The following is a 26,873-nucleotide window of genomic DNA, read 5'->3' as shown; positions in this document are numbered from 1 at the left end:
ATGAGAATCATGAGGTCAAAGGAACTGCCTGAAGAGCTCAGAGACAGAATTGTGGCAAGGCACAGATCTGGCCAAGGTTACAAAAAAAATTCTACTGCACTTAAGGTTCCTAAGAGCACAGTGGCCTCCATAATCCTTAAATGGAAGACGTTTGGGACGACCAGAACCCTTCCTAGAGCTGGCCGTCCGGCCAAACTGAGCTATCGGGGGAGAAGAGCCTTGGTGAGAGAGGTAAAGAAGAACCCAAAGATCACTGTGGCTGAGCTCCAGAGATGCAGTTGATCAGCAAATAAATATGTCAACAATTCTGTGTTTTCATGTCAATATGGGGTGCTGTGTGTACATTAATGAGGAAAAAAAAATGAACTTAAATGATTTCAGCAAATGGCTGCAATATAACAAAGAGTGAAACATTAAGGGGGTCTGAATACTTTCCGTACCCACTGTATCTATAGATTGATAGATAGATGGCATTGACAATAAAAAAAAAAACTCAACTGACTATTTAAAAAAGTTTGCACTGCACATAAATGTAAACTACTGGTCATAAGCTTGGAATAACTAAGATTTTTTTAATATGTTTTTACTGCATTTATTTGATCCAAAATTCTGTTTGCACTTCTTAAGCAAAACATGCAGGTGACGTCATATCTGAACAGGAGATGTGAACCCAGCTCAATGCTGACTGCTCAAAGGCCCAGTTATCATCCCAGTCACCTCTCCACACCTACAGAGCGAACTGGTAAGCTTCAACAGCAAAAACTAATGTCTGGTATTGGTTGACTTGGCTAAGTTATGTTTTGTTATTAAATGCTTTGTGTTAAACTACTGAATGTTGTCTTGATTTTATTGGACGTTTAGTACAGGGAAGACAAATGTCCGTCACGTCATCAGAACCAAAGACCAGGTAAATATTCTTCAATTGTTTTTTTTTCTTCATCCAGAAATGCTTAACATACAAAAAACAAGCCTTGCTTTTTATAGATTTTTGTTGTACCTCAAAGATTTAAGCTTAAAATATTGAAATGTCCTATCAACTTGCACTGATGCAACATTATATCCAGCATTCGAAATGTAACCAATAGGGATGTCATTGTGAAATTGACATACTGATTTGGGAGTGATCTTTGTGCATTTAACTGCATATTACATGTTTTTTTTAAGTAAATGAATAGAGTATAAGTCTAAAAGGGCAAGTTTTTTTTAGTTTTATAAAGAATAGAATTAGAATAGAGAGTGCTAGAGTTAGAGGGTCAAGTAAAGATGGAAGAGATGAGTTTTTAGCTGATTACAATGTTAACTAATGGACCTTATTGTAAAGTGTTCCCAATTATTTTAATTGATTATTTCAAGGAAATAAACCAGAGGTGTAGAAAGTGTATCATAGTGTAGATAGTAGTTATTTCCTTATTGAAAAAAATCTGCAACATTTAATCACTCCCATTAAATTAATGAAGCAGTTAAATCAGTAAGCATGTGTAGCTTTATTCATTTTAACAAGAGTGATGTAAAGATTACATGCAGCACATTACCTATCAAATGTATCTTTTTCCTCGCCACGTCTCTTCAAATAAGGAAACTAAAAAAGAAAGCTTAATTATGGCAGTAAGAAAGGCTATAGTTATCAGGGTTCCCGCGGGTCCTTGAGATCTTTTAAAGTTTGCGGATCTGAAAAAAAATATTTCAAGGCCCTGGAAAGTTTTTGAAAATAAACATACATAAATACAGATCATTTAAAGTGCTTGAATTTATTTTGTGCAAGAAGTCTTCTGGAAAAAGTTATTCTCTTCGGTCCATTAATGTGTTATTTCGGCAACACTTTGTGGCCTATACTAGCTTTTTTGATTTGCGTTAGTAAATTTAGACGTTATGTTACGTTAAGTGTTTTGCACGTGAGGTACTTAGTGTTGTACGTTACGATGAATAGAATATCAGATCTCTGTCATATGGCCAAAAATAAATGCAGAAAAATGCTTTTTTGCATAGTTGCGTTTGGCACATGAAAACTGTAACAATGTATCTTACACAAATCTAACATGATGTAACCATGTAACCTGAAATGTGTCCCCACATTAAGTCCTTGAGTTTAAGGGTATAGGACCTGGAAAGTCCTTGAAAGGTCCTTGAATTTGAAGTTAACCAAGCTGTGGGAACCCTGAGTTATACAATTACATTAAAAAAAATGTTGTTTGCTTTTTTTTTCTCCCAAGTTCTGGCTCCTGGAAGCGTGCTGAAGCCCCCCAGAGTGGCCCATCAAACCCCTCCACCAAGAGGAGACGCAGGTCGTCTCCAGGGCCGGTTATTGTCATTAAAGATGAACCAGAGGATGATGATGTTCGCTTTGTAAGATTTTACACATTCCACACCAGATCAGGGAAGGAATTGCTTTGAACGTCAGATTATTGGGATTTGACGTCTTAACAAACAAATAGACCAAAACGGCAGCTGCAGGAAATTGTTTTGATAAAATCTTTAGCATATTTATGAACAGACATTTGTAGGGATGCACCGAATGTTCGGCAACTGAAATTATTAGCAAAAAAAGCTTCGAATAAATTATACCAAACAATGACGTGATGCGCTCAAATGGAGGCACGCACTAATGCAGCAAACATGTCGGCAGTGTGGACGCATTTAAAACTGTCAGAGAAAGAAACAAATAATCATTACAAGCACCGACAGCGAGAGACTGTTTAGAACTGCATCGCATGTCTTCGATGAGAAGAGAAAGAACTGGTTGTTGCTGGTTACTGTATGATGACTGAAATCGGAAATGGCATTAAACCATTAGTAAATAAACAACAGAACGTTATGTTATCTAATTCACGCACAAATTGTGTTCTGACAGCTCTGCACAGGCTCTTTAGCCAGGGTTCAAAGTGCAAAGCGTCAGGAAAATTTGAGCTGAAACAGCGTAAAGAGAATCATTCATAAATCTGCTGCTGTCAGCAAAAAGTAGTACTGAGGTTTTCTTGCGGGTTTCCCCCAAGTTAGCATTTTGATTTTGTAAAATAAAATAAAATAAAAAAGGATGACAAAAATAATGATAACAATCATTACAACAGCTCCTTTCCTTAGCAAGGCTGCATTTATTTGTGCATTAAAAAACACATGCCTGATTTAAGAAAGGGGCCATAGAATATTATTTTACTAACTTATTAATTTTAAGTTAAATTGCGCTTTTTTGGTAGGCTATTATGTCTACTAGAATGTAAAAAAAAATGTTCGGTGTTAAGTAAATATTTTTAAATTGTTGTTTTGTTTTTTATTTTGTAAAAAGCACATTTTGGCTATTTCATTTATGCAATGGTGAAAAAAAATAGCAAAATACTTGTGGGGGAAACAGGAAAACTGTGATCGGTAATCTGCCTTTGGCCCAGTGTTTAATTTTGTTCGGCTTCGGCCAAGTATTTTAATTGCGGTGCATCCCTAGTATTTTTTTCAGGTAGACACAAATTACAGTTTTTCACAAAACTTTTTTTTTTATTTTGTGTTACTGTAGGTAAACACCAGTGCTAAAGCCAGTCTTCCAGACAGCACAGGGGTTCAGTCTCAAACGCCTCAAGGTGAGCAGCAATCAGAGAAGACCCCAGAAGCAGATGAAGACCCCAATGAGGACTGGTGTGCAGTGTGCCAGAATGGAGGAGAACTGCTCTGCTGCGACAAATGTCCCAAAGTCTTCCATCTTACCTGCCATATCCCCACTCTGACTGCTTCTCCAAGGTATCGTATGATCCAACTAATAAATCAAAATATAATTAAACTGATTTGATAATTAAAATGTAGATATTTAATTCAAAATATGTTAATAAACAATCAAACCTAAATTTATTTAGACACCTTTCTGTGTTCTTTTTTTTTTTTAAGAATATTTATATTTTAAATAAATGGTTTTTTTTTTTTGGCATTTTTGCCTTTATTCTGATAGGACAGATCAGAAATGACAGGAAGCGAAGTAGGAGAGAGATAGGAACAGGATCAGGAAAGGCCCTAGAGTCGGGATTCAACCACAGGATGCCCAGAGCGCAACGGTTTAGACACCTTTTAACATTTCTCACATTAACACAGTTGCTATAGTTTGGTAAATGGTAATAAAATATGACAAGAACTGTGTCAGAACAAATTCATCTTGATAATGTCTGATAACTTTGATAGAAAGGTATGTAAAAAAAACATACCATGTCAGGTCAAAGTGTCAAGTCACATTTTTGATCCCAGATTTTTACCAATTTTACTGGTAGTCCACTGTATGAAGAATGTTTGGGTGTCATATATCATAGTTTACTTTATTTTGCTATCCTTACTTACATAAATGAACTATAGTGTCCCACTATTTAAAAAAAAAAATCAAAGATAATACCTGGTGTCTGAATAATTTTTGGTTTGACTGTGTAATTAATTTGTTGTGCATATACAGTTTGTTTAAAAATCCTAATTATTAAAAAAAAAATAATTTCCCTTATGCTTACCAAGGTTGCATTTATAAAAATACAGTACTATGGTCTAATATTATATTCAAGTGGTATAGTTATTTTAAATAGATTTAAAATGTAATTTTTTCCTGTCATGGAAAAGTAGAATTTCCATGTGTCACGTGATCTTTAAGAAATGATTCTAATGCTGATTTGTGCTCAAGAAACTTTTCTTATTGTTATTAATGTTGAAAATATTTTTGGCTGCTTAATGTTTTTGTTGAAACCATAATGCACTACCATTCAAAGATCTATGATAAGTATGATTTTTAATACACATTTTTATTGATTGATCATAAGGGACAGTAAAGACATTTATACAGAACTTGTATTCTACTTGTACTTCTAAAAAATCGCTTATTTAATTTTTCTTTTTACACATCAAAGATCATGAAAAAATGTAGCATGATTTCCTCAAAGATATTAAGCAGCAAGACTCAGGGTTCCCACAGCTCATGAAATTTCTGGAATATCATGGAATTGTAAAAGGTCTATTCCAGACATTGAAAGTTAGGGATTTATATATATATATATATATATATATATATATATATATATATATATATATATATATATATATATATATGTATATATATGTATATGTGTATATGTCAATTCATACCCCTGGCAAATTCTGACTTAAAGTTACTTTTATTCAACCAGCAAGTTTTTTTTTTTTTTTTTTTTTTTTTTTTGACCGGAAATTACACAGGCTTCTCCAAAAAGATAATACGACAATGTACAGGAGGCATCACTGCAGAAAAGAAATATTTCTCAGCTTTTGTTTACATTTGAACAAAAAGTGGCATGTCCAAAATTATTCATACCCTTTGCAAACTGTCACAGTCTATTGGAAAATCCAAAGTTCTGTACCATTCCAAATAGTCCAAGCTGTTCTAAAGCATCCTAATTACCCTGATTCATTGGGAACAACTGTTTTAATCTACTCAACAGGTGAAAAACAGAAGCTCTCTGCTGTTGGTTTGTGGACAGTCATGGTTAAGACAAAAGAGCTCAGTAAGGACCTGCGGCTGTACATTGTGCTACAAAATGACCACTTCATAGACCGGGTGTTAAAAGTAGACAGCAGAAATACAAATGTGAAGAAATAAAAAGACTGAATGATGAACAGAACATATTTTAGAGCATTTAACCCCTGAAAGCATAAAAACCATAAATTAATTTCTGTAGAAAATGGTACAGAAAATATCAAAGTGCATTTAACAGAAACCTGTTTTTTCAATTCATTATGGGTCATTGAAATGTAGCATTTTAGTCAGAGAAAAATCATTGACATTTGGCTTAGAGTGGGAACCCTGAAGACTGTTTTCCATATTTGTTGTATTATCCCCCCAAAAATTTTTAACATTTTATTTATTGTTAAATTTCTAACAAAGAGTTGAGCATTGTCACCCTGTTGCTTATATGCAACAGATATGATTGTAGTTTTCATGTATGTGTGTTGTGTTTGTGTGTATTTGTAGTGGTGAGTGGTATTGTACGTTCTGCCGTGACCTCACCTCACCTGAAATGGTGTATAACATCAATAGTAGCGGAGAATCAAACAGTGTGAAGCAGGATCCGGATTCTGAGGCTTTCACTCCTGTGGATAGAAGGGTATGAACTGCTTTAGTTCTAGTTCTGCTGTCAATTCACAACATTTGTTTTACGAATGGCTGCAATCATTTGTTGTTCATGCAGAAATGTGAGCGACTGCTGCTTCGTCTTTACTGCAATGAACTCAGCACAGATTTTCAGGAGCCTGTAACACCATCGGTAAGACTATCTGTCTCACATAGACCATGTATAGAAAATTAAGCCTATTTTATAAAATACAGTGCCTTGCAAAAGTATTCATACCCCTTCATTTTTTTCACGTTTTGTTGCAGCATTGTTAATGAGTTTTTCCCCACATCAATTTACACTCCATACACCATAATAATGATAAAGCAAAAACCAGATTTGCAAATTTTACAAATTTATTAAAAAATAAAACACTGAAATAAGTACATTGCATAAGTTTTCATACCCTTAACTCAGTGCGTAGTTGAAGCACCTTTACAGCCTCAAGTCTTTTTTGCATTGCGACATTAATGCCATGATAATTAAGTATAGTAAGAAACCCTAAAGTATATAAAGCAATGGATTTGTAATTGCATGTTAAAATATTTGTACATTGAGTTGTATTTGCTTCTACTTCAATTTATGTTAATATAAATAAAAAACTGAATTATAAAGTAAGCAAATCATTGTATTTAGAAGGATGTTGAGATTTTTCTGCATTACAGAAATCAGAATTTGCAAATGAGAATGTGCTTAATTGTCATAAATGACAAATGTATGTGTTGGCTAGTAAGTTTTATCTTCTTAAGTTTAATCTTTTTAGATTTTTCTTCAGATTTTGGGGTGACCCAGATATACTTACTAGGGTTTGGATCAAAGCGTTTTTTTTTTTTTTTCTCCATTTAATGATTATGACTGTTTTCTGTTCTGTCCCTGGTTCACTCTTCAAATTTCAGTCAATGCCAGAGTACAGTGAGATAATAAAGATGCCAATGGACCTGTCGGTTATCAGAAGTAAGCTGGAGGCCAGCGGTTACAAGAGCACTGAGAACTTTGTTGAGGACGTCAGGTTGATTTTCAAAAACTGTGCAACTTTTCACAAGGTATGCTGACTTGCATTCATTTACAATATTATTTTTTAAGATATAAGAGATGATTCTTCAGTTAAGAAAGCTTTCTGTCTTCTAAGATGTTTTTAAGAAAAAAAGCATACAGAAAAATAGATTTATTAGATTGTAAAAAAGCTTTAAATGTGCATTTATTGATTTATTTAGGGCTTGTTGCCAAACCTTTTTAAACTGTCCCTCTATAATAATCTTTATAGTTTTTAAGTTCATGTACAAGTTACAATATCTGTAACTTGTAATACAGTGATCAAATACAATAAATTTATTTGAGTAGAACAACATTTGAACAGCTTTAAAGATGATTTTCTCAATATTAAGATTTTTTTTTTACACTCTCAGATTCCAGATAGTTGTATCTCAGCCAAATATTGGCCTATCCTAACCATACATCAATGGAAATCTTGTTTATTTAGCTTTCAGATGAGTATAAATTGACCCACTACGACTGGTTTTGTGGTCTAGGGTCACATATGGATTTTTTTCTTCTGTTGAACACAAAAGAACGGTGGTACAGCTTGAATGAGACGCACTACACGCATGACATCTAATGTTGTGTATTCATGTTGTTTGTAGGAAGACACAGAGATGGCCAGTGTGGGTGCTAATCTAGAGAGTTACTTTGAGGAACAGCTAAAAATGTTGTATCCAGACCGGACATTTCCTGGCGTAAAAGAGGAGAGCATTGCCATTGCTTCTGTGTGTCCAGAGGATAAAAGTCCCTTATCAAAGACACCTCCACAAGACACTTCCCCTGCAGAGGAGATTGTGAAACCTTCTGGTGAAGATCTCCCTCAGGGGGAACCGCATACTAAAGACACTGAGAAGAAGCCAGAGAACTTCGTCCCTCCTGCAGGATCCAGTCCTGTAGATGCTGAAACGGACAGTAAAGCAACTAAAGATCCAACTTCCTGAAAGAACCTTCCTTGTACATCCTCTAAATCCTGGATGGTGACATGCACTTTCCTAGAGTGTGAAACCTCTGGTTCAATTGCAATAATTATACTGTACATTTTAATTGTTTTAAGCATTTGGAAAAATGGGCAGTTTGATCACTAAAGATGTAATATAACAATGCAATGTGGAATATAGGCATAATAAATACCTATATAAATACATCTCAAAGATGCCTGTTTGAATTTTCATTTTATTCTTGTGCTTAAATGAAAGATGATAAATTACATAGTTCACTTTTAAATTATAGTTCACTCGAAATTAAAAAAAAATGAGTTATTTTCTGTCAAACACAATGTAGACATTTTGAGTATTCACTGCTCTTATCCATAGTCCAAGTTCTAAGTATCCAAGTTTTTGTGACTTTTTATATCACAATTCAGACTTTTTTTTTTTTTTTTCTCAGAATTGAGTGATACAAACTTGCAATTCTGACTTTTTTTCCTCAGAATTGTGAAATATTAAATTCTGTGAACATATCAGTCTTTTTTTTTCTTCTCAGAACTGGACATTACAACTATTTATTTCTCGCTACTTTAAGATTATATCCTGCAATTCTGACTTTATATCTCGCAATTATGACTTTATAACTCGCAATTGTGAGTTTATATCTCACAATTCTGAGAAAAAGTCAGAATTGTGAGTTTATATGCCTAAATTCTGAGAAAATTTGCGAGATGTAAACTTGCAATAACAAGAAAAAAAGTCAGAATTGTGAGATATAAACTTGCAATTCTGTGAACATACCAGTCTTTTTTTTTTTCTTTTTCTTTTTTTTCTCTCAATTGCGAGTTTATATCTCACAATTCTGAGAAAAAGTCAGAACTACAAGATGTGAATTCGCAATTGGGAGAAAAATCTGAAATGGGAGTTTATATCTCACAATTCTGACTTTTTTTTGTAATTTTGAGATTATATCCAGCAATTCTGACTTTATATCTCGCAATTGTTCGTTTATATCTCACAATTCTGACTTTATTTCTTGCCATTTTGAGATTATATTCTGCAATTCTGACTTTATATCTCGCAACTGTGAGTTTATATCTCACAATTCTGAGAAAAAGTCAGAACTGCAAGATGTGAATTCGCAATTGGGAGAAAAATCTGAAATGGGAGTTTATATCTCACAATTCTAACTTTTTTTTGTAATTTTGAGATTATATCCAGCAATTCTGACTTTATATCTCGCAACTGTGAGTTTATATCTCACAATTCTGAGAAAAAGTCAGAACTGCGAGATGTGAGTTCGCAATTGTGAGAAAAATCTGAAATGGGAGTTTATATCTCACAATTCTGACTTTTTTTTTGTAATTGTTAGTTTATATCTCACAATTCTGACTTTATTTCTCACAATTGTAAAATTATATCCCACAATTCTGACTTTATAACTCGCAACTGTGAGTTTATATCTCACAATTCTGAGAAAAAGTCAGAACTGCGAGATGTGAGTTCGCAATTGTGAGAAAAATCTGAAATGGGAGTTTATGTCTCACAATTCTGACTTTATTTCTTGCCATTTTGAGATTATATTCTGCAATTCTGATTTAATATCTCGCAATTCTGATTTGATAACTCGAGTTTACATCTCACAATTTTTAGAAAAAAAGTCAGAATTGTGAGTTTATAAGACACAATTTCTGAGAAAATTTGCAAGATGTAAACTCGCAATTCTGAGAAAAAGTCAGAACTGCGAGATGTGAACTCGCAATTGTGAGAAAAATCTGAAATGGGAGTTTATGTCTCACTATTCTGACTTTATTTCTTGCCATTTTCTGATTATATTCTGCAATTCTGATTTAATATCTCACAATTCAGATTTTATAACTCAAGTTTATATCTCACAATTCTAAGAAAAGGTCAGAATTGTGAGTTTATAACAGTGTTGTTTTTGACAACTATCTTAGATTTAGTCTTAGTCTTAGTCTTTTGGACTAAAATGGTTATTAGTTTTAGTCAAATTTTAGTCACTTCTATATGTGATAGTTTTAGTCCAATTTTAGTCGACGAAAAGTCAAGAAGGTTTTAGTCTAGTTTTAGTCGACGAAAAGTCAAAAAGGTTTTAGTCTAGTTTTAGTCAAAAAAAGGGGAAAAAGTAGTCTTTTAACAAATTAATGTAGGTCAGTAAGTATTTTGCTGTTGGGTAGTGTCACTTATAAGTTGTGAAAATAGCAGATCTATAGTTCAACACAATGTGAGCTTCCGGATCGACTATTTTCACCAATAATTACAATAATGAAGGAATGTTTTAGAACATAAAAACAAGCAAGGATGGAATGCTAAAACGGCTCGCCATACTAGTATGGTAAAGAGCATTTAATGCTAAAACGGCTTGCCATAGTGGCAGGTACTTTTTTCGGTTTTAATTGGCATGCACAATAAGCAGAAATGTCATGCATTTTAAACGTCTGACGGACCACCCACTAACATTTTCGTCTATTCTCGTCTCGTCAACGAAAACTCACACACGTCTCGTCATGTTTTAGTCATCAACGAGCCATTTTTATCTCGTCATCGTCTCGTTTTCGTCATGGAAAAAAGTGGCGTCAACGAAATGATTTCGATGTGAGTTCGCAATTGTGAGAAAAATCTGAAAAGGGAGTTTATATTTCACAATTCTGACTTTATTTCTTGCCATTTTGAGATTATATCCAGCAATTCTAAGAAAAGGTCAGAATTGTGAGTTTATAAGACACAATTTCTGAGAAAATTTGTAAACTCGCAAAAACAAGAAAAAAAGTCAGAATTGTGAGATATAAACTTGCAATTCTGTGAACATACCAGTCTTTTTTTTCTCCTCAGAACTGGACTTTATAACTCGCAATTGCGAGTTTATATCTCAGAATTCTGAGAAAAAGTCAGAACTGCAAGATGTGAGTTCGCAATTGTGAGAAAAATCTGAAAAGGGAGTTTATATTTCACAATTCTGACTTTATTTCTTGCCATTTTGAGATTATATCCAGCAATTCTGACTTTATATCTCGCAATTCTGAATTTATAACTCGAGTTTATATCTCACAATTTTTAGAAAAAAAGTCAGAATTGTGAGTTTATAAGACACAATTTCTGAGAAAATTTGCAAGATGTAAACTCGCAATTGTGAGAAAAAGTCCGAAATGGGAGTTTATATCTCACAATTCTGACATTATTTCTTGAAATTTTGAGATTATATTCCGCAATTCTGACTTTATATCTCACAATTCAGATTTTATAACTCAAGTTTATATCTCACAATTCTAAGAAAAGGTCAGAATTGTGAGTTTATAAGACACAATTTCTGAGAAAATTTGTAAACTCGCAAAAACAAGAAAAAAGTCAGAATTGTGAGATATAAACTTGCAATTCTGTGAACATACCAGTCTTTTTTTTTTCTCCTCAGAACTGGACTTTATAACTCGCAATTGCGAGTTTATATCTCACAATTCTGAGAAAAAGTCAGAATTGCAAGATGTAAACTCGCAATTGTGAGAAAAAAATCAGAAATGTGAGATAAAAAGTCGCAATGACCTTTTTTTTTTATTCACTGGAGGAAACAGGCTTCCATATAATTCTCTGCAAAGATAACATTATGACTGTTCATGTCCAAATTAAAAAATGCAAAAAAACAACAACAATCATTTAAACCATGATGAATTAAAATGCACATTTTACAAACAGTAATTACACTGAGTAGTGTAGAAACTCTGAAACTATGGAATTAATTGCTCAGCTAAATGACTTACGGTTTTGTGCTCTAAACATTGCGTGCTAGCGATAATTGCTGGTCAGAACTGTATAAATGAAATGGGAACACAGCCCAAACATACATCTTTCACAAACCAATTGCAAATGTTCTATTGAACGAGTCTGTTAAATGTAATTTACAAATAATTAAATACCATTAGATATGAAGTGTCTGTATAATTACTGTTCTTTTATTAATTTATGGTGCTTGTTTTGTGTGTGTTTTTTTTAGACAGGGCTTGGCTAACTAGGACAACTGGACAATTAACTATTACTCTTTTATAATACATGCATATTTATTTCATTACATTTATTTAAGTAGCACTGACATTGTAAAAGTGACTGCACGCTAAAGGTGCTTCACAATGCCACAGATGAACCTTTTTTTGTTTAAATGGGTCCATAAAAAACGAATATTTGAAAAACCTTTCTGTGTTACAGAACCTTTCTGTTTTTGGTGGCAAAAGAAGGTTCTTCAGATAAAAAAGGTAAGAAATAGATGGTTCTTTAAAGAACCTTTGACTGAATGGTTCTTTTTGGAACCAAAAATTGTTCTTCTATGGCAGTGGTGGGGAACGTTGATCCTGGAGAGTCTGTGTCCCTGCAATGTTTAGCCTAATCAAACACACCTGAAGAAGTCAATCAAGGTCTTCAGGACACAGGTTTTTTTTTTCTTTTTTTCTCAGGGTTGGAGCTAAACTCTGCAGGGACACCGGCTCTCCAAAATCAACATTCCCCACCCCTGTTCTATGGCATCGCTGTGAAGAACCATTTAAAGCACCTTTATGTTTAAGAGTAAAGGTAAAACCACACTTTTTCATGGCTTCAACAAATAAATGCCTTACTCTGTGATCTCCAGAACCACTTCCACTTCATGGTTCTGGTCTTCCATCATCAACAACCCCTGGACTTTGGAGTCTCGTGATCAGTGACATTCCAATATAATAATACGATTTCCTTTTCTTACCTTCGGCTGCACTCTTCAAAAAGTCTCAGGCAATGTAAGGTCAGGATTGAGAACATGGTCCACAATAGTGACTTTTGTTTTATCAGAAATATGCTTACATCCTTGGCCATCTTTTCCCTTCCACCTTACATTCTTACTCTTCTTCTTTCTGGCTGTTGAAACACTTTGTTTCCTTATTCTTCTTCCATTGTCAGAATGTGCTCTGTCTATATATGCTTGAACCAAAGCGACTGAGAAAAACATTAGACATGTAAATTCAGTGGTTTTCAATCCTGGTCCTGGGGAACCACTGCTCTGCACATTTTGTATGTCTCCCTTATCTGACACACTCAGTTCAGTAGTAGTAGTAGTAGTAGTAGTTTTATTGTCATTGTACACTTGCATGTACAACGAAATTTAAAAGTGCCAACCAGTCAAAGTGCAACAGTCATGCATACATTTCAACAAAGAAATGCTAATAATCTAAAATAATAAAATAAATATATACATACATACATAGATAAAAAAAAGTATATAAGATGAATAAGTAAATATAGACATTAAGAAAAATAAAATAAAAAATTGTACCCAGTCCCATTCACCATCTGTCCATTTTGTTACGCATCTCTCGAAACCCATGTTTTTGAATTATTTAGAATGGTTATAGCTGTTGGATAAAAACAGTTTTTAAGTCTGTTTGTCCTGGCTCTAATTGTCCTGTAGCGCCTCCCTGATGGTAACAATTCAAACAGATGATATCCAGGGTGTGATGTGTCTTTGATTATATTTTGAGCTTTCTTAATACAGTGCGAACTGTGTAGTTCATCCAATGTTGGGAGAGGGCAGCCTACGATCTTCTGGGCCGTATTTATGATCCTCTGGAGCGCTATCCTCTGAGCCACTGTGCAGCTAGTGAACCATATGCCAATGCAGTAGGTTAAGATGCTTTCTAGTGCGCACCGATAAAAGGACACCAGTAGTCTCTGAGTAACGTTATTCTTCCTCAGCACCCTAAGGAAGTAGAGTCTCTGCTGTGCCTTTTTCAACTGCTCAGATATATTTGAGCTCCAAGTCAGGCCCTCCTCTATCTGAACTCCCAGGAACCGGAAGTCAGCTACCCTCTCTACACAGTCCCCACTGATTGAAAGTGGAATAATGTCAGTTTTCTTCCTCCTGTAGTCAATGATCAACTCCTTGGTCTTTGTGGTGTTGAGGAGCAGGTTATTCTCCTTACACCACCATGAGAGTTGCTCCACCTCCCTATAAGCTACCTCATCCCCTCCTGATATGAGTCCCACCACCGTAGTGTCATCTGCAAACTTCACAATTTTGTTGCTATGGTGAGCGGGGGTGCAGTCGTGTGTGTAAAGAGTGTAAAGCAAGGGGCTCAGAACACAGCCCTGTGGGGAGCCGGTACTGAGGCTAAGGGCCATAGAGGTATGTCGTCCCAATCTGACCCTCTGACTGCGATCAGACAGAAAGCTATTAATCCACATGCAGATGGAATGTGGAAGCCCCAAATCCTTAAGTTTAACTGTCAGTTTGTCAGGAAGGATGGTGTTGAACGCCAAACTATAATCCACAAAGAGCATCCGGACGTAGCTCCCCTGCTTTTCCAGATGGGACAATGCAGAGTGGAGGGCTGTAGCCACGGCGTCCTGTGTGGATCTATTTCCCCTGTAGGCGAACTGGTGATTGTCAAAACCTGGAGGCAGGAATGATGTAATGTGACTGCGGACCAGTTTTTCGAAGCACTTCATTACCACTGGTGTAAGTGCAACAGGTCGATAGTCACTCAAGCTCGAGATGCGAGATTTCTTTGGTAATGGGACTATGATAGAGGATTTCAGACACGATGGAACAGTGGACAGGGCCAGCGACTGGTTAAAAATCTTGGTGAAGATTCCAGCCAGCTGATCCGCACAGTCTTTCAGTACACGGCCAGGGACGCCATCCGGTCCAGCAGCCTTCCTAGGATTCACAGACCTCAGCGTATGCCTGACTTCCCAATCTTTGACTGTGAGGGTTGAGCTGCTGAGCGCCTTGATGTGTGGCATCGCAGTCTCTGGTGGCTCCACCTCAAAACGTGCAAAGAAGAGGTTTAGCTCCTCTGCCAGAGTAACATCTCCCTCAGCAGCTCCAGGTTGGTCTTGAAATTAATGAGATGCTGAACTCCCTGCCACACCTGCCTGCTGTTGTTGCTGTCCAGATGGTCCTCAATCCTCCTCCTATAATCCATCTTGGCCTCTCTGATGCCTCTCTTCAGGTTAGCACGGGCAGCACCATATTGCTCCCGGTTTCCGGACCTGAAAGCGGTGTTTCTCCCTCTAAGCAGCCGCTTGACCTTTCCAGTCATCCAGGGCTTCTGGTTGGAAAAAAACGGATGCGTTTGTCTACTGTGACCATGTCTGAACAGTTCTTTATGTAGCACAGCACACTGTCTGTGAACACTTCTAGATCATTATGTTCAAAAACCTCCCAGTTAGTCCTGTCGAAACAGTCCTGCAGCTGCTGAGAGGCCCCATTAGGCCAAGTTTTGATGATTTTTGTATTGATAGAGGCAGTTTTACAGAGGGGGGCGTATGCAGGAATCAAAAGCAGAGACAGGTGGTCAGACTGGGCCAGGTGTGGAAGTGGTCTCACCCTGAAGCCCATCTTGATGTTAGAATAGACCTTATCCAGTGTGTTAGCCCCTCTAGTAGCACATTTAACATGCTGATGGAATCTAGGGAGTACTGATTTCAGATCAGCGTGATTAAAATCCCCTGCTATTATAAACACAGCATCAGGATGCATGCTCTGCTGTTTACTAATACTCCCATGTAAAAGACCAACAGCCGAGCAAGCATTAGCGTCAGGTGGAATGTAAACAGCGGTTATCATAATTACCGTAAACTCCCTTGGAAGATAAATGGGCCTGCATTTAACAGTAATATACTCCAGGTCTGTGGAGCAATGTCTGTCTACAGTCACTGTGTTTGTGCACCAGCTGTTATTGATGTACACACAGAGCCCCCCTCCTCTGCTCTTACCGGAGTCCGCTGTCCTGTCTTGACGCTGTGTAGTGTAGCCTGCTAGCCCAATAGCCGAGTCCGGAATAGATGGTTGAAGCCACGACTCCGTAATTAACAGTACGCAGCTGTCTCTCACCGCGTTGTTGGTCGTAATCTGTAGCCTTAGTTCGTCCATTTTGTTTGCGAGAGATCTGGCGTTTGCGAGAAATAGGCTAGGAAGCGGTGGTTTGAATGGCTGCCTTCTTAGCCTAGACAACACGCCGGCCCTGCAGCCCCGCCTCTGCTTCCTGTCTCTACGCCGCCTACGTCGCCTCACTGCTGGGATGATAATCCATGGTGAGCCGGGAGTTCTCTCTATATCCACCGGGATGTTATACGAGCGGATAAACTCAGATGTAACACTGCCCCCGGAGCAAATTCCAATTTTTAGGAGCTCACTCCGGCTGAAGAAGCCATTTACAGTACAAAAAGTACAAGAAATAAAATAAAACACGCACGCAAGTAGCCAAATAAAGCACTGACTGGTAGAGCACCAAGCCGCAGCAACTGTGTGCGCTGCCATTATATGCCAACGGTGACCACACACATGGATCTCTCTCCTAACGAGATGACAATCTGAATCAGGTGTGTTAAATAAAGGAGACACACAAAATGTGCAGAGCAGTGGGTCCCCAGGACCAGGATTGAAAACCACTGTGTAAATTCACAGGATCCAAAGAACAAAGTGTTCGTGCTGCCTTAAAATTTTAAGTTTACTCAACTCAAACATCCACGTTTTCACATAGTACAACTTAACATTTCATGTTGACTAAACTTAAATTTTAAGACGGCATGAACACTTTTTTTTAAGTTGAAACAACTTTTTCTTTTCTTTTTTACAGTTTACAGCCTGCAGTTTTCATGTAATACTGTCCCCTTGTGACTTTAATATAGTAAACTCTACAACAGAGTCATTTAATAATTGGAGTATAATTTCTTTACTTCATTAATACGCTCTTTCACTTACAAGAAAGTTGTGGATCAGAGTGGTGACACAGTGGGGACACTAGCTCAAGACACATTGGACCTGGTGCTCCTGCAGGTCTGAGTCTGACCTCCATCATTTCCTGGTTCCTCCTCTGTCTTTGTTCACTCTAATTTGAATAAGAAAAAAAGGTAATGAACATATAAGTGTTCAAAACTACTTTGTGATGTACAAAATACAATAAATAGGGATGTCACAGTATCACTTTTTGAAAACAAGTATGATATTGGCACTTTATTATTCTTGCCAATACTGACACCTGGATTTTCATTGTTGCTATTATAATATATTTTTAAACACGAGTAGAGAAACCAAAACAATATAAATCACATTACTTGGGGGAAATAGCAAATATAGAAAACATGCATTTTGTAAAAAAATAATGTAACCATTAACACATACAAATTGTTCCCTCTTGAATGTAGATTTGTGTTCATGCTCAGCATTCAATTAAAGATAGCTTTATAGAATAATTTAAAATGATAATACACATAATCACACCTAATCTTTCACGTCAGATCTTCATGAATATGTGCTGAAAACCTCTAAAGCTTGTAAAGATGTTTTCTGCATCTGAAGTATTACAACTGGACCCCTCGGGTGTAAACGGAGCCTGTGTGTTTTTTTTAATGCTGGAAAACTGGTTTTGTTTGTTTTCCTGGAATGGTCTTGGTTTAACTGGTTATGAAGAAAAACACTTCAGTCTTCAGTCGTCACTTGAGAGGAACAAGAAAAAGTCTTTACTCATGGTAAATTAATAAAAACTTGTGCTGTTGCATATTTAAATTCTGATCTGCCTATAAAGTACTGCACTATTATTATACAGCTTAGTTTCACTTTCGGTATAATCATCTTTTGCACCAATACTACTAAATTATGTAGTTCCTAATTATTATTAATATTTAGCTTACATTGGAAATGTAAGCAGAAAAGTCTCACGATTTATTTCCAGAACAGGCATGAGCTTTGGCTTTTTTAAGACATGGGACAATCTTGCGCACTTCCTGTAGCACGTTCTCTCAAGTGGCCAAGACAGCAAGTGTAGGTATTTGGACCATTTGGACAGGGCAACTGACAGACAATATCCCAAACCAATAGCAGCCCCGAGGGGGTTGAGAGAAAATGTCAGATCAAAAAGGAGCAAAAAGAAAAAAGGGAGGAACTATCGGGAACTAACACTCCCACCCTAAAGAACAAACCTGTTTATGACAAAGAAAGAAACTAAATAGCACCAGCTGAAACATTTTCAGCAACTTTCGTATGTTATGTCTAATGTCCAAATCATTATTTTGGACCCAAACCAGTATTTAGAGATCGCATCAAACGTTGATTTTGGTAGTACATCCGAGATGAGATAGAAAAACAAGAATTGTGGTCTGTATACACAACAGGAAGACTACTGGAACCGATATAAACTTCAAACTGTGCTGCGAGGCAAGTAACAGAGCAATAGCTTATTTCTCAAATGTTGAATAATTTAATTTTTGTTTGTTTAACTTCCGCGTAAAATAACTAACCTAGGATGATCTATGCCACTTTTGTCCACCTGAAAAAGATCAGTATCAAATTCAAGTGTAAAACGCCGCTTAGCCTACAGTCGGGTGCAAGAAGAACAGGTGCATTACGCAGAAGCGTCTTCACACAGTCAAAAGCGTACTGACACTTAGCAGACAAACCAACAGGTTTAGACGGACCGAGAAACGAAGTGAGAGGGTTAACAGTAGTCGAGAAAGGTTTACAAAAGCTGCGGTAATACCCAGCCATACCCAAGAAACGCCTCAATTCCCACCGAGTGGTAGGGACTGGGAACTCCAAAGTAACTAATTACTTAATTATACAAAGTAACTAATTACACAACACCTGTTGTGCCGAAATCTGTGACCCGTCGAAAACTGTGACCAGGGGTCGCTGTTCAGCAAATATTGGCACGGGAGCGCGCACACGTTGAATCAGACGCTGAAACGGAATGATCATCGTCGCAGTGATGCTGTAAAATAAGTTTCATGTTTTAAAGAAATAACGACTATTGGACAAACTAGATATTGTGACATCGAAATTCTTGCATAGAGAAGACATTAATCATTAATGCTGTGCTGTTGTTGTCTGTGTTACTAATATGAATGGTTTTGGTTTAAATAACATTCTCATTAATGGATATAGGCTCATTTTTTTCTTATTACTATTAAATTCAATTACCCAGTATAGTTTGTGCTTTACAAATGCATACCACTCTGAGATATTAGCCTATATAGTATGAGTCACTGGATCTGGTCAACAACCGAAATATGTGGTCTCTTTTTATTTCAAATAACACATTGTAATATTCAATAAAGTGACTCATGTGATGTGTTATCATCTCCTCTTTTTTATTTTAAAAAGCATATGGATCAGATATTGAGAAATCTATACTGTAGATTAGGGCTGCACGATATATCGAAGAATTATCGTTATCGCGATAACAGTCTACGCGATGTTGGTATCGCAGAGAGTTGCGATAAATGGCATTTAATTGGTTTCATTTCTTTACAAAACTTTCGCTAGGCTAACTACTGCACAGACTGCTGTGAGCTGCAGTGTGACAGGTTCGCCTTTCTCTCCAACATTACATAACCATTTAAACTTAATCTTTATATTATTCCCTTTAATTAACTTTTGAGATATTAGCCGTCAGTCACTCCCTGTCACTGACACTGCGCTCCGCTGAACTAGGAACTGGCTGTTTTTTTCTCTCAACTATCCTCTGTTCCGGATCTGCACAAACTGCATTGCAATTAGGTGTGTGTGATATGACGATGTTTTACTGTGGACAGTTAAAAGGTCCCCACAATCTATATTTCGTGTTAGAGCGCGCACATTCTGTCAAATACAATTCTGCCGCCTCAGTCTTAATATAGGCTACTGTACAACGCAGCACACATTCAAATCAAATGATAACTCGGCTGCAGAGGACCGCTCACACATAGGCATAATTTCCACTGTGGGGACACGCTTTTTTCAAAATCCCGTTTGTGTCCTGCCACTTCCAAAACAAGGTTTTGTTAAAGTAATCTATTGTATTGTAGAATGGACGCTATGCACTGCTGAGAGTTTCGCGCGGTCGTTAAAACGAAACCAAAACTAACACGCGCACGCGCATTCAAATACAATTTTAATACCCCGTGTTTAGAGAGCGAACCCACAATGCCTGCAAATTAGGCTATATAACATATTTAGGCTGTTATTAATATGTGGGCTATATATTAAGTTTTGTAGTTGTCTACAACTGTATCATGCTTTAAAAATTCGGTCTCTATTTGCACTTTGAATATTGTTAAAGAACAGACATCACTGCAGACTATGAAAAGGCTACTCTAAGACAAGCTAATAAGACTGTTTGTGATTCAACACACATTTTGTACACAGAATATGGGTTGTTGCCTTCTGGGAGGAGGTTTAGAGTTCCTTATTGTAGAATGAAAAGATTTAAAAATTCATTCATCACTGTGTCTATAAAGTGGTTAAATAATTGTAGTATGGAGCTGTAAAATTTTATTTTTATTTATTTATTTTTATTGGGGTTATGTATTTATCTATTTATTGCTGTGTTATTTGTATTGTTATTGGTGTGCTTTGTTTGTCTGTCAATTGATTGCAGCATGGGTGATGGGCCCAAGACAAATTTCCCTGCGAGGGACAATAATGTTTACCTTACCTTACCTTACCTTGAAACAGTAGCCTACTTTGATTATGGCTGCATTTATTGTCTAAATGACTAAGAAAGAACTGGGTCGTTTATTTTTTGTTATTTATACTGTAGATTCTTTAAAAATGCAGTGGTTCTACCTATAATAGAGAAAATAAACATCTTGTTGATGTACTCATATTTTCTATTAAGTTAGATTTACCGGTAAATCAGATGACAGAAGAATATCTTTTACCTGTTTATTTTAGTATGATCATTACATATATAAATGATTAAAAATAGACAATAATAATAAAAATAATAATAATTTTAAAAATAAATATCGCAAGAAATATCGTTATCGCAATATTCAACAACAATATCGCATATCGCATATTTTCCCAATATCGTGCAGCCCTACTGTAGATACAATAGGGTCACAGAATCTGACAGGTCAAATTCATAGCTACCTCTTTTTATTTTATAATTTTTTAATAAAGTAACTCATGTAATGTGTGACCATCTCCCCTTTCTGTTTTATAAAGCATATTAATTAAATATTGAGAAATATGTAGATACAGTGGAGTCATAGTCTGACAGGTCAAATTCATAGCTACCGGAATATGTGACTCTTCTTTATTTCATAATAACTGTGTTAATAATAAGCCATGTGACTTACACAAATTGTATGCTAGTGTATTATCACTAATACACAATAGAGTAAAATCAGTAGCATGCATTTAACCCTCCCAAATTATTCATCCTCTTAATTCTTTTAGACTCTTTCTTAGTTCTGACAATTGTACAGTTCATCAAGATTAATTACATGTATATATATATATATATATATATATATATATATATATATATATATATATATATATATATATCATTAAAATATTTAGTATTGCTTTGATTTGGAGTGTGCATTTATTATATTATATATAAAGAAATTCAAACTTTAACTTTTAAAAACATCAACATCAACAATCCACTTAGTACTGTGCCATTATTTCTTCAACAATTTTTTTAAACCTCATTTTACTTGTTAAAAAACATTATATACGATGGCAATTCATTCCATGTTTTCATTCTTCTGTACATTACAGTCCGTTGCTTTGAATTAGTTTTCGAAACAGAAAGCAAAGAAAAAAAATATCCTTTTAATGCATGCCTGGTGTTAAATTTATGACTAGCACTTATATACAAAAGTTGACAGTACAATACACTTGGAACTCTTGATACAGAGATATGTCTTATAAAACACAACAGAGAATCAATTACCATATCCTTCACCAATAACCAACCTAGAGGCTTGTGCATTGTCATAATATTAACCCTTCTATTGCAGTGCAAAATTAGTCATGCAGCTCTATTCTGGACTAATTTTTACTTTACTTAATGCATATTGTATCATTTTTTTATAGATTTCTCAATATATGATCAATATGCATTATAAAACAGAAAGGGAAGATGGTCACATGACATGAGTCACTTTACTGAATATTATAGTCAGTTATAATGAAATTAAGAAGAGTCACATATTTCGGTACACTGTAAAAAAAAAGGGTAAAAAAAATCTTAATTAAAAATAAAGTGCAAAAACAATAATTTTACAGATATTGTCATTTAAAGCTTTTAAAGAAAAAAATCTTTAATTTACAGATTTTTTTTTCTTGTTTCAATTAGGATATTTTACTTTTACTTTATGTTTTTTGTTTGGCAGTTATAGCTGCCAGTTGTTTGACCGGTTTTTTACAGTGTAAAACCCTTATTTGACAGATTTTACCTAGATTATGAAAGCACTAAATGTTCTACAGAGAAACACTGTTATTTTACAAATCATTACAATAAAAAACCTTCAATAAAGTGTCAAAGCATGCGCAAGGTGGAAAATTAACAGTTTTATTTAAAAGACAAAATACAATGAATTTGACCTGTCAGATTCTGTGACTCTACTGTGTCTACATATTTCTCAATATCTAATTAATATGCTTTATAAAACAGAAAGGGGAGATGGTCACACATTACATGAGTTACTTTATTAAAAAATTATAAAATAAAAAGAGGTAGCTATGAATTTGACCTGTCAGATTCTGTGACCCTATATTGTATCTACACTACAATATAGATTTCTCAATATCTGATCTATATGCTTTTTAAAATAAAAAAGAGGAGATGGTCACACATCACATGAGTCACTTTATTGAATATTACAATGTGTTATTTGAAATAAAAAGAGACCACATATTTCTGTAGTTGACCAGATCCAGTGACTCATACTATATAGGCTAATATCTCAGAGTGGTATGCATTTAATAAGAAATAAGAATAAAAAATGAGCCTATCCATTAATGAGAATGTTATTTAAACCAAAACCATTCAAAGTAGTAACACAGACAACAACAGCACAGCATTAATGATTAATGTCTTCTCTATGCAAGCATTTCGATGCCACAATATGTAGTTTTTCCAATAGTCGTTATTTCTTTAAAACATGAAACTTATTTTACAGCATCACTGCGACGATGATCATTCCGTTTCAGCGTCTGATTCAACGTGTGCGCGCTCCCATGCCAATATTTGCTGAACAGCGACCCCTGGTCACAGTTTTCGACGGGTCACAGATTTCGACACAACACCGGGTCAACTGACGTCTTAAAGGGATAGTTCACCCAAAAATGAAAATTTGATGTTTATCTGCTTACCCCCAATGTATCCAAGATGTAGGTGACTTTGTTTCCTCAGAAAAACACAAACGAAGATTTTTAATGAAAACCGGTGCAGTCTGCCAGCCTTATCATGGACATGGACGGGCACCAAACCTTTAAAAGTAAAAAAAAAACATGCACAGACAAATCCAAATTACACCCTGCGGCCCGTGACGATACATTGATGTCTTAAGACATGAAACGATCGGTTTTTGCGAGAAACTGAACAGTATTTATATCATTTTTTACCTTTGATACACAGCCACGTCCAACTGTTATGAGCACGAGTTTGGCACCAGTCACGTCACATGTGCACGCGCTCTAACGTAGAATACGCAAACGCCGGAAGGGGAAATCAGTGAAAAGTCCCGGATGAGTTTGTGCAAGCAAACGTAATCTTTTAGCTTTAAATCGGTTTGAACAATCAGGATACGCGCAAGTAATTACCATTTTGAATAGCCGCTATACCCACAATCTCTGTGCACTGTGTAAACAATGAGTGTCGTATACATGCGACAGATCGCTTCCGGCGTTTGTGTATTCTACGACAGAGCGCGTGCACATGTGACGTGACTGATGACAAACTCGTGCTCATGACAGATGGACGTGGCTGTGTATCAAAGGTAAAAAATGATATAAATACTGTTCAGTTTCTCGCAAAAACCGATCGTTTCGTGTCTTAAGACATAAATGTATCATCACGAGCCACAGGGTGTAATTTGGATTTGTCTGTGCATGTTTTTGTTTACTTTTAAAGGTTTGGTGCCCATCCACGTCCATGATAAGGCTGGCAGAATGCACCGGTTTTCATTAAAAAATCTTCGTTTGTGTTTTTCTGAGGAAACAAAGTCACCTACATCTTGGATGCATTGGGGGTAAGCAGATAAACATCAAATTTTCATTTTTGGGTGAACTATCCCTTTAAGATCAAAGTGTAGTTTGAGGCGAACTGTATGGTGTTTGCATGAACTCGAACCTTTCTTCTAAAAATTAAAGGATGTGTATTGAATAGCTACATCTGTTTCAAGTGAGTATCTCAAACGCTGTTTACAATTTATTTATTGCTTAACTTTAAGCTATGTTTAAAAACAAGATGGTGTTGTATGGTTGTACACACTCACCGTGTCTACCTAGACAACATTTCAGCGGATTCAGAATGAATCACTGTCTATCTTTCAGTAGGCTATAGAGATAGCCTAAAGGTTAGAATCGTGATTTTTTTTATTCTTAATAATAAAAATTATTATTATTATTATTATTATTATTATTATTACAAAAGTAGGTTACACAACGAGTGTACATAGCAGCGTTTATATTCTTTTGGTATCTTTTTTTCTGAACTCTCCCTAGATCATTGCCTTAACGCAAGTCTGTCACTGAGCTCTACAGGCAGTTATCTTGACCTCAGGACTTGGTTTTTGCTCTGATATGCATTTTCAGCTGTTAGACCTTTTCTGAGAGGTGTGTGCCTTTCTAAATCATACTCATTCAAATGAATTTGCCACAGTTTAACTCCACTCGAAGTGTAGTAACATCTTAAGCAAAATGAATGCTCCTAAGCTAAATTTCGAGTGTCCCAGAAAAGGGTATGAATATGAGTTTTTTATTTTTAATAAATTTGCACAAATGTTGAAAACCTATTTTTTGCTTTGCCATTATGGAGTAGGGAATGTAGATTGATGTAAGAAAAAAGTAATTTAATGTAGTTTAACATAAGGCAGCGACATAACAAAATGTGAAAAAAATGAAGGGGTATGAATAATTTCGCAAGGCGCTGTATCTAAAAAACTAAGAACTTTGATTTTATGTCTAATGTAGTTATTTCTTGTTTATTTAAAGATAACAGTTCTTGTTTTTGTCATTTTATTATTAAATGCAGAACTGAAATCTGCATGGAGAGACAGATGGAAGCCCCCTGTAAGATCACTCTAAGTAAGGAGGGTGAGGAGAGGGTTGTTGTTCACAAACAGAACCAGAGAGCAGCGTCTCCAGAGCCTAGCTGTGTGTCTATGAAGAGTGACGAATCTATCGGTCATCCCCCTGATCTCAGTAATGAGCCCTGTAACACCAGGTGAGATGATAACCAGCAGAAGAGACAGGAGACGGAATTAGAACTTAAATGAATTATAAATTGCAGTTTTTATTTATATATTTATTTATTTACTCAGCCTACAGTACTTACTTACTGTGCTTTGGAAATATATTCATAATTTCTTCTGTTGGCAACCTGAGTAAACACTACAGTTTTTATTTACTTATTTATCACCAATGTGAAAAACTAATTACATTACACACACAGTTTCACCCAATCTCATGTTAATCTTGAGTACCTATAGAGTAGTATTGCATCCTTCATGGCTCCAAAAAGTCTTTAGTTTTATCAGATTAATGAAAGAAAGATACACTCTTAAAAATAAAGGTGCTTTAAAAGGTTTTTCACAGCGATGCCATATAAGAACCATTTTTTGGTTCCATAAAGAACCGTTTAGTCAAAGGTTCTGTAAAGAACCATCTCTTTCTTACCGTTTTATAATCTGAAGAACCTTCTTTTGCCATAAAGAAACTTTTGTGAAACAGAAAGGTTCTTCAGTTGTTTAAGGTTCTTTATGGAACCATTTAGACAAAAAAGAGCTAAAGAGTCACTAGCACTTGCGTGCAGACTGCTAACAAAACAGACATTTTATGCAGTTTCACTTACCTCCTGCAGTTCCAAATCATGACTCTCGCTCTGATCGATGTGTGTGCACACGTTCTTCCGGGAAAAGTGCTTATACACAGAATTCTGCTGTTTGTGACATCATGAAGAGCCATGTTTAAAAAAAACCCAGAAGGAATGTATTTGGCCAAATTGTTTTTTGAAACTTTGGCCATGTATAGCATGAGAATCCAACTATTTAACTGTTTAAACTAAAATCTGGTTGTGCCACCTTTAGCAGCAATATCTGCAACCAAACGCTTGACATGCTGTGGTAGAATTTTCGCTCACTATATTCTTGCAGAACTGCTTTAGTTGTGCCACACTGGATGGTTTTTGAGCATTAACTGCCCATTTAAAAACTAGACATTCTCCTTTACGCTTTTCTGGTAGAGACAAGAATTCATGTTTTCCCTCAATTATTGCAAGTTGTCAAGGCCCTAAAGCAGTAAAACATTACTACACCAGCACATTGGCCACCAACATTCTTGACTGTCTTTTTGTGGAATTCCCTCTTTGGTTTATGCCAGCTGTTCCCAACAATTTATTTCAAGACTTCCTCATCGACAAAACATGCTCCCAAATGGTTTGAGGGTCATCAAGGGATGTTTTGGCATTCAGATGTGCCTTAATGTACTTCTGGGTTTGCAGTGTTTTTTTCCTTGTCACCCTATCATGAATGTCATTTTCAGTCCGTTTCTTTTGGATAATGGAGTCATGTACAGTGATCTTTATGGACCTTTTTCACATTTCTGGGATTTTTCAGCAGCGGATGTCGTCACAGTTAGGTTAAATTTGAGAGCAGTGAATGGGAGAGTACCACAGAAATATATATATTTTTTTACATTCCCATTTGCTTAAATAGTAAAAGAAAAACTCCACAATAGTTTTTTCACGACTTTCCAAAAAAAAAAAAAAAAAAGGAAAGAAATTAAGAGAGACTGATAACGGCAGTCAGAAGAGAGAACGTCAAATTTACCGTGCCTCCC

General features: G+C 35.9%; 2 protein-coding genes across 2 annotated transcripts in view; both read left to right on the top strand.

Moving 5' to 3' along the window:
* Positions 1–8,284, top strand: part of trim24 (tripartite motif containing 24) — a 23,495-nt gene extending 15,211 nt beyond the window's left edge. The window contains exons 11-18 of the mRNA XM_073846913.1: positions 628–742; positions 862–907; positions 2,211–2,343; positions 3,503–3,723; positions 5,957–6,089; positions 6,174–6,248; positions 6,992–7,138; positions 7,736–8,284. Coding sequence (XP_073703014.1) covers positions 628–742; positions 862–907; positions 2,211–2,343; positions 3,503–3,723; positions 5,957–6,089; positions 6,174–6,248; positions 6,992–7,138; positions 7,736–8,074 — 1,209 coding nt within the window. The 3' untranslated portion in view covers positions 8,075–8,284. The remainder of the gene's footprint in view (positions 1–627; positions 743–861; positions 908–2,210; positions 2,344–3,502; positions 3,724–5,956; positions 6,090–6,173; positions 6,249–6,991; positions 7,139–7,735) is intronic.
* A 16,797-nt stretch (positions 8,285–25,081) lies between these two features.
* The window catches only part of LOC141343223 (NACHT, LRR and PYD domains-containing protein 3), a 29,225-nt gene continuing 27,433 nt past the window's right edge, over positions 25,082–26,873 (top strand). The window contains exon 1 of the mRNA XM_073847824.1: positions 25,082–25,260. Within this exon, the coding sequence (XP_073703925.1) occupies positions 25,082–25,260 (179 nt within the window). The remainder of the gene's footprint in view (positions 25,261–26,873) is intronic.

This window comes from Garra rufa, chromosome 9 (assembly GCF_049309525.1).
Source record: "Garra rufa chromosome 9, GarRuf1.0, whole genome shotgun sequence".
NCBI lineage: Eukaryota > Metazoa > Chordata > Actinopteri > Cypriniformes > Cyprinidae > Garra > Garra rufa.
This window is presented reverse-complemented; position numbering and strand designations above follow the sequence as displayed.